The sequence below is a fragment of the Andrena cerasifolii genome, chromosome 4 (genome assembly GCF_050908995.1).
Source record: "Andrena cerasifolii isolate SP2316 chromosome 4, iyAndCera1_principal, whole genome shotgun sequence".
NCBI lineage: Eukaryota > Metazoa > Arthropoda > Insecta > Hymenoptera > Andrenidae > Andrena > Andrena cerasifolii.
Genome location: NC_135121.1, coordinates 21,061,092 through 21,071,027, shown reverse-complemented (window position 1 = coordinate 21,071,027; position 9,936 = coordinate 21,061,092). Strand labels below are relative to the sequence as shown.

Sequence of the window (9,936 nt, the reverse complement as noted above, 5' to 3'; positions counted from 1 at the left end):
TACCTATGTCCTTTGTTGCGTGGCCTTAGGGGAAATAGTAGCCTTCTGGTGGGGAAATCAGGCGCGGGACAACGTCCGTGGAACGCTAAGACGTTCTGCTCCCTGGACGCGAATTCTTAGATATAAAATAATAATGTAAAGAAACTATTTAAACACAAACAATTAATAAATTTAATGAACTCAATGAATTTAAACAATACAAATAAGAATTTCGCTAGGTTTATAATTTCACGTCCGTTCACTATTGCTCTCGGGGTTCAAGTGACCTTTCAAACACAAACGCTTTTACATCTTTTGTTCTTTACAAGATGTCCTTAAAATCTAAGAGCCAATAATATATTTACTAACTAAATTCTCATTGGTGAATCTATTTCCTTCACAGTTATTGATTTTTAGAATCAAGCGTTTAACAACATTGCTCTGGAATTACATCTAGGAGAAGGGATCAAAGTGCAGTTCATTTATTCAAACACCCGTTTCCAAGCGGGTATTGATTAATTTATAATCTTGAAGTTTTCTCATTAAAGAATCTCTAACTATTTTCAAACCCCTCGGGCTTGTGCGAACTTCGCTTTGTTTCCCTTTCCTATTACACTCGTATGTTCCGTTTTGAACTTCGCGTTTCTAAAGTTTGTGTCGAACGCCGCTAGAGCGAGAATCGCAACTCGCAACACCTTACATCATGGATTATTCCCCCTCCGCGGAATAGTTAGACTATCGTGTAATTTCCATCGTACACTGCTTGTATCGATCATCCTGAAGAAAATATAAACAAATACGGTTCGCACAGGCTATCATAGACTATGCGCGACTTTTGAAACTGGAAACCCTGGAAACTGCTCGAAATGAACGGAGATATATTCAAGGGAATTAAAAACAAATTGAAATTCGAATTCTATTTAATGAATGACGAATGGTTGAGAGATTGCATAAAGTTCTACGTGAATCAGCACCCAAATGTAATTAATAATTTCAAACTTACACACGATCCACCAACAAATTGAACAATTTTATGACGCGTAAGAAACTGGCTTTAAAGCCTATTTGAAATTGTGTGAATTACGTTCTTTTCTTCTTTATTAATATGCATCTAGCTTTACAAATCTTAAAAATATACGAGTTATGTACAGGACGGTACGTGTTTCTTTTCAGCCGGCTGACGAGGACATCCTGGAGTTTGTAAAAGTGCAGTGGCAGCTTAGCGATTTGCGAGAAACTAATAATGAGAATGGAAGTCTGCCGCACGACCTATCGCGGCAGAAGTTTATTATTTTATCCGAGAATTATATACTTCAGGTGCGTCGGTTCTACTAAACTTACCGATTTAAGTTCCAATAAAGCTTTCACATACTTGGTCAAATTTTCTCAAGACTTTTCCAAAAATTTCTGTATTATTAATCCTCTAACGAGTGTTTGCTCTTTTATCTTTCTTCTTAACAAAGGTAGAGCAAATGTACGACATTGCGACGTCCAAGTACAAACAATTAGAGCAAATAAGGAACACCCGTATTTCTGAAGTGGAGCCATCCGAAACGGAGAATTTAGAGAAGTGGGAACCTCCTAAGAAAAGAATGATACAGTTGCGACTAACGGATGGATTGCAAAATGTAATTGCAATCGAATACAACTATATGTCACGATTAAACGTACGTACGACCGCGATTACTCTGTTGTCGAACCAAAAAAAGAAAGGATTTGCCGTTATATGCAATCTCGCTTTAATCGTACGGAAGAAACCATTAATGTCTTCTCCTTCTTAAGGATATGTTGTTACCAGGGTATAAAGTTCTAATAATCGGACCAGTGAAATGTCGCAAAGGTGTTTTGTTATTAGAAGAAGGAAAGCTTAAAGGAATCGGTGGTGAAGTGGATAGCTTACTAATTCCCAACGCGTTAGAAAATATCCTTGCCAGAGCATTGTAAGATAGATTTAGAAAGTGGCATAGAAAATTTCATTTTTATATCGATCAACCGTGAAACGAACAAACATCGTTCGATTCTTTCTTCGCAGAAACCTACAGGAGAACCCTGACCCTTATAATGACGATCGATCAAAATCAAATAATCCGAAAGGAGAAAGAGAAGCAAAAGTAGAGGATAGTTTGTTCGTGGATGATTTTGTAATTGATTTAGTGCAAGTTTCTAAAATTGAAAGTTCGCACGGTACAGACGATAGTCGACCGACGATAGTTAATGCAATTAGAACTGAAATCAAAGCAGGAACCGATAATGCTACCACTACGATACTAGAAGATCAGCATTGCGAAGAAAATGCCATCTTCGATGATGACGATTGTTTCTTAGAAATGGTATATATCTTACTGTCTTATAACGAAACATCTTTCGATTATAGTCGAATAAGCCAATTTATCCTACTCCCATTAGAATTAAAACTATATATTTTCATTCGATATTTCACTGCAGGTCGACGAAGGGCAGCTTATAGAATCGCAAGTACAGCAGGAAAATATTACAGCTCCTTTCAGAGCTCTGCCAACAGAAGACGGGGATGACATTATCGTGTTAAGCGAAGAAGAACCGATCGAAGATGTAAAGTTCCGTAGCAAAGCGCTTAAGAAGGAGGAGGAGCACAATTCATATTCAAATTTTGCATGGCCACCGGATAAAGCGGTTCCTTCGACTAGCACCGCGCAGTCAAAAATATTTAAAAAGCCAAAAGAAAGGCCTGCGCCTTTAATCGGAGGAAAAAGAACTGTAAGATCTGACGTTAGAATTAACCGTTTACAGTCAATGATTTTGCATTATTAAGAGTTAACAAGAGCGATAAACTAATTCTTTAGGTTCCGATGTCTCCCCCTGAAACAATAGCTTTGAAAAAAGGCAGAATAGATAGAAAGATTACAGAGTTTACGAAACGGTCTACTTCTCCAGATATGCCAAAAATTTGTGAATTTATTTACGACATAAACAATGAAGCGATAACAGAGATCACTCATAGAAAAATTCGCGGGCGTGTAGAACGTCTTAAAAAATTAGGGAAAAAGGATTCGTGTTGGATTTTAGAAGCTACGATAGAAGATGGTACAGGAAAAATGGAAGTTTCCTTCTCAAATGAGGTATACGTAACTATATTTCACTTGGAATAAGAATGTTACGTTCTCTCCTGCGATCATTGCATACCTTCGCTTTCAATTCAGCGCACATTGAATAAATGAAATATGTGTATTGTTTTAGGTTCTAGGAAACTTGTTGGGTTTCAGTGTCAAAGAATTTTCTCTAAAGAAAAAGGTGAAAAACAATCCTGAGATCGAGCATGGACTTAGAATGGTACGTTACACCAATTATAATTATTATCTTCGGTAACTTTATTTTCCATTTCATTGTTAAAAAAATATTCCAGAGTCTTCGCAATGCTGAACAAAGAATAAAAACCCTGGACGACCTTCTGGAATTAGAATTGAATGTAAATAAGAAGCCGAAAGTGATGAGAATCACTCATCTCACACAGGAACAGAAGCAAGCAATAGACAAAAGATTGACGCACTTTTTAAAAATAAAGAAATAATGCAACTCGTTATAATATATTTAGTTATCTATTTTGCGCTAACATAAGGAAAATAAATATAATTATATTTTCTACTAATAAATATCACCCAAAACAACATACCTTTGCTTCCAGTGTTAATTTCGTTTGAATATATCATTAGAAATTAAATACAAAACGGCGAGGTACGATTGGATTACAATTTAAACCCTGAATGAATAGCTACTACTCCGCGAGTCAAATTTTCATAAGTTACATTTCTGAACCCTGCCTCCTCGATCATATCCTGGAACGATTAATCGCAACGGTTAATCGAAACAATTATTTTACTATTTTATTTATAAAGTTCACCTTGAAATGCTCTTGATCCGGGAACTTTCTAATACTTTCGACAAGATATTGATAAGGCTGCCATTCTCCTACTACGAGCGTACCCAGTACAGGTATTACTTGAAACGAATACTGATCGTAGAACCTATGCAAGAATTTCAGCTTTGTAATATAATCTCTTATGTAATGTAACATTTGGACTTTACTTTAAAAATAAGAATTACCATCTTAAAACATCATTGTCTACACGACTAAACTCTAAACACATGAAACGACCGCCTGGAGTTAATACCCTATAAGCCTCGGAAAGTACCTGAAAGTAAGTATTTATTAATTTCAGCCTTTGCGACCTCCAAATGGACTTGGTTTACAAAATTTCTTAACCACACTCATTCCTCCATTCCATCTGCTCCCCTTTCCCCGTCCTGCGTTCTCCACACCCGCCAGCCATCTTACTACCTCCTCCTTTACATTGCCCGCTACTATTTCTTCCAGTTCTTCTCTGTTCGCACCTCTTCAACGTATCCCGATCCCGCTTACGCAATACACACTTCCTGCTCTTTTCATCTAACCAATATTTATTCCACTCCTCCAAATTCCCACACCTCGCCCTCGATATCAGTTTCTGACTGCATCCCCCCCCCCACACCCTTTTCTAGGTACTCTGCTCTTACCCTACTTCTAATATATTTATACCTCTCGATATACCTAGATACCTGTATTCTATTATATTGCTCCTGCCCCTGCACCTCTTGGCCTCTCCTCTTAATTATATCTACCTTTCTGCTGTCACCTCCCTCTCCCAACTGCCTTAACCGTAATTGACTATATCCATTTCTTTGGTAGAATTTCTCCTTCGCTGTTTCACCTCTTGTTCTTACTCTCCCGCCTTCCATTTCTCTGAGACACTCCTTAACCATCCACTTCCTGTTCGCTTGCTTTATGTTGTCCTCATACAACACTGCACGTTTCCCAGTCACTATCCTCATTTTGTCCCTTTTCACTTCGTTCAACACCATATAACTTGGTGTACTTATGTCAAGGTCAAGACACCACTTTACATACTTCACCTGCACCGCTTCCATTTCCTGCCTCTCTCTCTCCCCCCCCCCCACACACACACACACACGCGCGCGCGCGCGCGCGCACGCACGTGCTTCGCCCGTTTCCCACTATTCTAAAATCTCACACCCAGGTATAGAAATTCCTTGACTGTCTCAATCTGTTTTCCTTTCCATTTCCATTCCCTTTCTCTCTCCCCTTCTTAAACACCATTACTTTGGATTTCTCAGCGTTCAAGGTTAGCAGCATTCTGTCCAGATACTTCTGCAATCTCCTAGTTAAAAGCTCAATTCCTCCTTCCTTTCCGCTACCACCACTATATCATCGGCATACGCCAGAGAACAAAATTTCCTTCTGCCCACCACCAGACCCCCCCGCTCTGCTATTTTTTCCACTCCGCTACCTATTTTACCTACCATCTCCCTGCTCCTTTATTTTTTTATTTCAGTATATCTCCCAATTCCTATATGCCCTCTGATGTCTTAATTTGTTCCTTCCTATCTCCAATCTTCCCCCTTCCACTTCCCTTCCTCTTCTCCTACCCATGTATTTGCCTATCATATCCTTTATCTATTACACTCACTCGCATACAACGCTCACGCATTCACCGCCACTAACCAAGTCCAAGTACCTGAAAGTAATATCTCTGCAATTGCTTCCGGCTCTTTCTATACAACGAACATTTAGCTGGTATATAATGAAAGTTCACCTTATCGATGTGCGTCACGTTCCGTATTCCAAAGGCAATTGTATAAGCTGTAAATGAATCATTCTCGAGGGAAAGATTCTCGGCGTCGCACTCCTTCCAATTAATTTCAACGTTATCTTGACTAGTCCAACTCTGTTTCTCCGCTCTAATTTTCCCTACCTCTAACATGTTCTTGTTTATATCGCACACCGTTACGGAGCTCTTCAGACCCCGATGGTTACGGGTGTTCTTCAAATAGTTTAAATACCGCAACGTAATATCCCCTGTACCTCCAGCCGAATCTAATAACTTGCTGCCATGAGTAGGTCCGAGCCTTTGAATGAAAATGTCTTTCCAAATGCGATGAATCCCTAAACTCATCGTGTCGTTCATTCGATCATAGGAGTTAGCTACTGTCTCGAACACCGTGTACACTGAAAATATTTAATTACCAAGAACAGATATCGATTATAATTTCGACTCGAAGATTAGAAAATCCACCTTCTTTCGCCTTGTCGCTTTCTTTAACGGTCTTAAATCCAAAGTGAGTAGTCTTCTCATTGTCATCAGCTGCGGCAGCTTCTGAATAACACTTGGTCAATGAACAAGTAATTTGCTTGTTTCTAATTAAACTTCTAACAAATCTTGCAAGTTCAATCATTCTGAATCTCTCAGAATCTCTCTAACCACAACACTTCGACCACTATTTATTTAGCTAACCATAACCATTAAAATTCTAAAATCACTCCTGATCACTTCTGTGCTGTCTTCCCAGCACAACTTTCAAGGTTATCTTAGAACTTCAATTATATTTTACTGAGATGGCGCGTTACCGTAAAATTCCTTATCACATCGACAGATATAACTCTGTCCAGGAAAGTAAATAGGCGTTTAATCAATTTACATATTCGTATCTGCTCGTATCGTTGATCGTTCCTCCTAAATAGTAAATAAGTACCTATTTTATATATACCTACTGCTACCTACGCAGTACGCATTCCTCGAATTTTATTCGCAAACCTCCAATTAATCTGACCAAGTATTATATAGATCAATTGATTTCATTTTAAATAGAAATATTATATTACAATTAGTTGCTGTGTTGACTAGAAGCGCGATGCATTTAAATATCTTCTATATAACTGCGTAAAATCGATAATATACTGTGCGCCGTCGGGGAACCTACATATACGTGCGTAGTGTGGTGTACCTGTTGATTTTTCCTTCAAAACTTCAAACGTTCTACAGAATCCACAGGTAACGCAACGAAAGCGGATTCGTTTCTTCTTCCCTTTCAATTTAATTAGCATTTGCTCTTACGTTCTTCCGCTTTCTGCCATTTAACATTAACATTTTCGCTAACTCTAACCTGATTTATAAAAAGTTTATTATATAGTCACACTACCATGGCCATTTCACCCATATGGAAGTGAATCGAAGAAAGAAATCTACATGCTTGCTTAGCAATTGGAAGCTAATGCTGCGATGAAATTAAAGGGAGTGAATTCGCTATATGTATATAGAACCATATGTGATCAGGGTTTAAAGTTTTAACAATTGATAAATAACAAAAACGCGATTAAGAAGCACGCAATTCACAGAAAACAAATGTATTTATCGTATAATTGATAAATATTAGTTAATAAATAAATACATGTCAATTTGTTTTTCTTTTAAAATCACACATTCTGGAATCTTTTAAACTTATGGTAAAGCAGTTTAGAAATAGTTTAATCGCGACCAAGAAAGTTAATAATTATTTCATTATGAAATTAATTCTGAATGTAGAATATGATAAACACCTTTAAACTGTTGTAAACTTTAAAACTTTTCCAGAATGTTATTAAAAAAGGAGAAATATTGAGTTTTCACTATTAGTTATTCTAACTACTCAGAGGTGCAAAAGTCATGTAGAAAAAAGTATTTAGAATTTTGTCAAACAGAGAATTCACTTTTTAATCGAACCATGTCAGCTAATTATCCGTACGAGTATCGGATATGTTTAGGTATGTCGTTCCTCTTTATACTTCCAAGTATATCGTTCGTCCAGAAGCAAACTCTTTAAATTAGCCAGCCTAAATGTTTTATTTACTTCGTAAATGAATCGATTTCGCATCGGCTTCAAGATTTTATATCCTTACGCTGTACCTAACTGTTCGTTAGCATTAATGATGATTATGAAATTATTTTTCAGACATGGAGCAAGTAAGAGAGTCACGTGTATCTTTAGAAGGTTTTAAACCACTGACGATTTTAATGGAAGTCCTCGGAGCGACACTGATAATTCTCGTCGCGGTTTGGTGCGGCAATTTCAGAGGCGGCTTTTCTTGGAGATCCAATCCAGCGTTGGAATTCAATTGGCATCCTTTATTGATGACTATTGGATTCGTTTTTCTATACGCTAATGGTATACTTTGTAATCCCGAAGAACGCATTATTCCTGTTATCCACCCCTATAATTGTTTTGCAATGCCTCCAGGTATATTGATATATAGAACTCAGAGGAATGCTCGAAAACGGCGGCTAAAATTATTCCACGGTGGCATAATGTTGTCCGTCGTTACACTAGTGGTAATCGCTCTTGTCGCTGTCTTTGATAGTCACAACTTGAATCCGCAACCGATTCCAAACATGTACAGTCTCCATAGCTGGGTCGGGCTCACCAGTGTAATTCTATTCTGCTGCCAGGTATAACAGGAGGAACCAGTTGAAAATTATAATATTCTTAATTCGCAGGAATTACTATAGTTACTATAATACTTTTTAGTGGCTCGCCGGATTTCTGTCTTTCCTCTATCCGGGCATACAACTTCCTTTACGCACTTCCTATATGCCCATTCACGTGTACTTTGGCATCGCGGGATTTGTCGGCGTAATTGCCTCTTGTCTTCTAGGGCTCAATGAAAAGGCAATGTTCGTTTTAAGGTACACGAATGCTTTCTCATTGTACCGTAAAGCTGTTTACGTTTGTCCTCATAACGTAGATCATCCGTTCATGTTCCAATCGATACATTACGATATACGTATATCATTTCAGCACCAATTATTCAAAGCTTGGGGATGAAGCTGTCTTAATCAATGTAATTGGGCTTCTGCTAATCCTGTTTGGTGGCTTGACAGTTTATCTCGTGTCGCAAGAACGCTACAAACGTTTCCCCAGACCAGAAGACGAGTCACTAGTCAGTGGTGGTAGTCAGTAAACACATCTATGGTGCATGGAAAATCTGCGCGATTTTCGAAAATGTTTCAGCGAAATTCTGGTTGCGTCCTACACATTGCTATGTAATACTTAAGTAATAGCTCCTTTCCTTTATGGAAACATTAAATTAACCTCATCCACGCCTAGAGATTTAAGTTTAGATTCCCTACGATTTGTACTCACTCTATTTTTAAAATGGAGTGATTATTAGAATAGTTATCGTTCGTATTAATTAGTTACAGACCGAGTGATGAAAAAGGGCTTTAAAAAAATATTTTACATTATTTCATTTCCGCGTTAAATTATATTGTTTTATATAAATACGTATAATGTCTATACAAGTAATAGACATTAACTTGATAGAATTTTACTTAAATTTCAAATGCTGTTAATAATTCTTATTTTACTCTATCAGATCTTTCTACTTGTTGATTATTGTAAATATAGTATTTTACGATTATCTTAATTATTTTATGTAAATTATATTTTACGTACTGCAATCTCGAATGCTCTGAAAGTTATATTCGAAGCTATTTAATGTAAAATTCGGAAAATGAAATCGTATCGCTTTAAAGCTGGCTTTACACCTGACGAGTGACTCGGCCTGCTACTCGGCCGAGTGAAAATCTTGGCCGATTTGCCCGTCGGATTACTCGGCCGAGTATGTACTATAGTCTGATTTTCGAGAGTTGAGATCTGAGGCGGGTCCCTCGGACGGAGCGAGTGCTCGGGCCAGTGGACTCACTCGGCCGAACACTCGTCAGGTGTAAACTCAGCATCATAACATGTATAGAAATGCGTGAGTACATAATAGCGAATTCGGACGGTCGCACTGGTGCGTACTGAGTGCGAATTTTAGCCAATTGGAAGCGGAAGAGTTCGCACTCAGCGCGTACTAGTGCAGGTTGCCGAATGTGCTATAAGTGAATGTTGAAGTTGTAACGTGATTACTCAAATGAATGTATATTTATTGCTGAAAAAATATATACATATATATATATATATATATATATATATATATATATATATATATATATGTATATGTATAATTATATATATATATATATATATATATATATATAATTGCAACATTATATTTTGGTCTCTTAACCCTCTAGTGCATAAATTTTTAATTCAGCTGGAAAAATTAGA

General features: G+C 37.5%; 3 protein-coding genes and 1 long non-coding RNA gene across 9 annotated transcripts; 2 read left to right on the top strand and 2 right to left on the bottom strand.

The window, feature by feature from the left end:
* Positions 1-202: 202 nt before the first annotated feature.
* On the top strand, positions 203-3,625 carry LOC143367598 (uncharacterized). The gene is made up of 9 exons (XM_076809570.1): positions 203-959; positions 1,153-1,296; positions 1,443-1,646; positions 1,762-1,919; positions 2,012-2,309; positions 2,425-2,715; positions 2,802-3,077; positions 3,196-3,288; positions 3,362-3,625. Exons 1-9 carry the CDS (start codon positions 846-848, stop codon positions 3,524-3,526), a joined length of 1,743 nt encoding a protein of 580 aa, XP_076665685.1. The 5' UTR covers positions 203-845; the 3' UTR covers positions 3,527-3,625.
* Positions 1,062-1,453, bottom strand: LOC143367602 (uncharacterized). Its single transcript, XR_013085065.1, has 2 exons — positions 1,321-1,453; positions 1,062-1,248 (listed from the first exon to the last, which is right to left on the bottom strand). It is a non-coding gene; the product is annotated as an uncharacterized LOC143367602 (long non-coding RNA).
* Coq5 (ubiquinone biosynthesis protein COQ3, mitochondrial) lies at positions 3,061-6,363 on the bottom strand. Of its 4 annotated transcripts, none has more exons than XR_013085063.1 (6): positions 6,087-6,363; positions 5,529-6,019; positions 4,060-4,148; positions 3,857-3,980; positions 3,629-3,791; positions 3,061-3,406 (listed from the first exon to the last, which is right to left on the bottom strand). XR_013085063.1 is itself a non-coding variant. In XM_076809571.1 (5 exons), exons 1-5 carry the CDS (start codon positions 6,244-6,246, stop codon positions 3,702-3,704), a joined length of 954 nt encoding a protein of 317 aa, XP_076665686.1. In that variant the 5' UTR covers positions 6,247-6,363; the 3' UTR covers positions 3,061-3,701. The 4 variants fall into 4 exon arrangements, 2 of the variants coding, with proteins under 2 accessions (XP_076665686.1, XP_076665687.1); XR_013085064.1 differs by having other exon boundaries at positions 3,061-3,235; XM_076809571.1 differs by having other exon boundaries at positions 3,061-3,791.
* Positions 6,364-6,391: 28 nt separating this feature from the next.
* LOC143367601 (transmembrane ascorbate-dependent reductase CYB561) lies at positions 6,392-9,784 on the top strand. Of its 3 annotated transcripts, none has more exons than XM_076809574.1 (5): positions 6,392-6,464; positions 7,780-7,992; positions 8,065-8,273; positions 8,353-8,510; positions 8,623-9,784. In XM_076809574.1, the coding sequence occupies exons 1-5, from the start codon at positions 6,407-6,409 to the stop codon at positions 8,783-8,785; spliced, it is 801 nt and encodes a 266-aa protein (XP_076665689.1). In that variant the 5' UTR covers positions 6,392-6,406; the 3' UTR covers positions 8,786-9,784. The 3 variants fall into 3 exon arrangements, with proteins under 3 accessions (XP_076665689.1, XP_076665691.1, XP_076665690.1); XM_076809576.1 differs by lacking the exon at positions 6,392-6,464 and adding an exon at positions 6,618-6,842; XM_076809575.1 differs by lacking the exon at positions 6,392-6,464 and adding an exon at positions 7,370-7,591.
* The last annotated feature ends 152 nt before the right edge of the window (positions 9,785-9,936 follow it).

What these genes read in the sequence shown, in the direction of transcription:
- LOC143367598 (XM_076809570.1), top strand. Translation starts at nt 846, where the DNA reads ATGAACGGAGATATATTCAAGGGAATTAAAAACAAATTGAAATTCGAA. An exon ending in CCGAGAATTATATACTTCAG is followed by an intron (nt 1,297 to 1,442) that starts GTGCGTCGGTTC and finishes TTCTTAACAAAG; the next exon opens with GTAGAGCAAATGTACGACAT. An exon ending in TCGAGCATGGACTTAGAATG is followed by an intron (nt 3,289 to 3,361) that starts GTACGTTACACC and finishes AAAATATTCCAG; the next exon opens with AGTCTTCGCAATGCTGAACA.
- Coq5 (XM_076809571.1), bottom strand. Translation starts at nt 6,246, where the DNA reads ATGATTGAACTTGCAAGATTTGTTAGAAGTTTAATTAGAAACAAGCAA. An exon ending in TGCAGAGATATTACTTTCAG is followed by an intron (nt 4,149 to 5,528) that starts GTACTTGGACTT and finishes ACTTACTTTCAG; the next exon opens with GTACTTTCCGAGGCTTATAG. An exon ending in CGGATCAAGAGCATTTCAAG is followed by an intron (nt 3,792 to 3,856) that starts GTGAACTTTATA and finishes TAATCGTTCCAG; the next exon opens with GATATGATCGAGGAGGCAGG.
- LOC143367601 (XM_076809574.1), top strand. Translation starts at nt 6,407, where the DNA reads ATGGCGCGTTACCGTAAAATTCCTTATCACATCGACAGATATAACTCT. An exon ending in CGTTTTTCTATACGCTAATG is followed by an intron (nt 7,993 to 8,064) that starts GTATACTTTGTA and finishes CAATGCCTCCAG; the next exon opens with GTATATTGATATATAGAACT. An exon ending in AAGGCAATGTTCGTTTTAAG is followed by an intron (nt 8,511 to 8,622) that starts GTACACGAATGC and finishes ATATCATTTCAG; the next exon opens with CACCAATTATTCAAAGCTTG.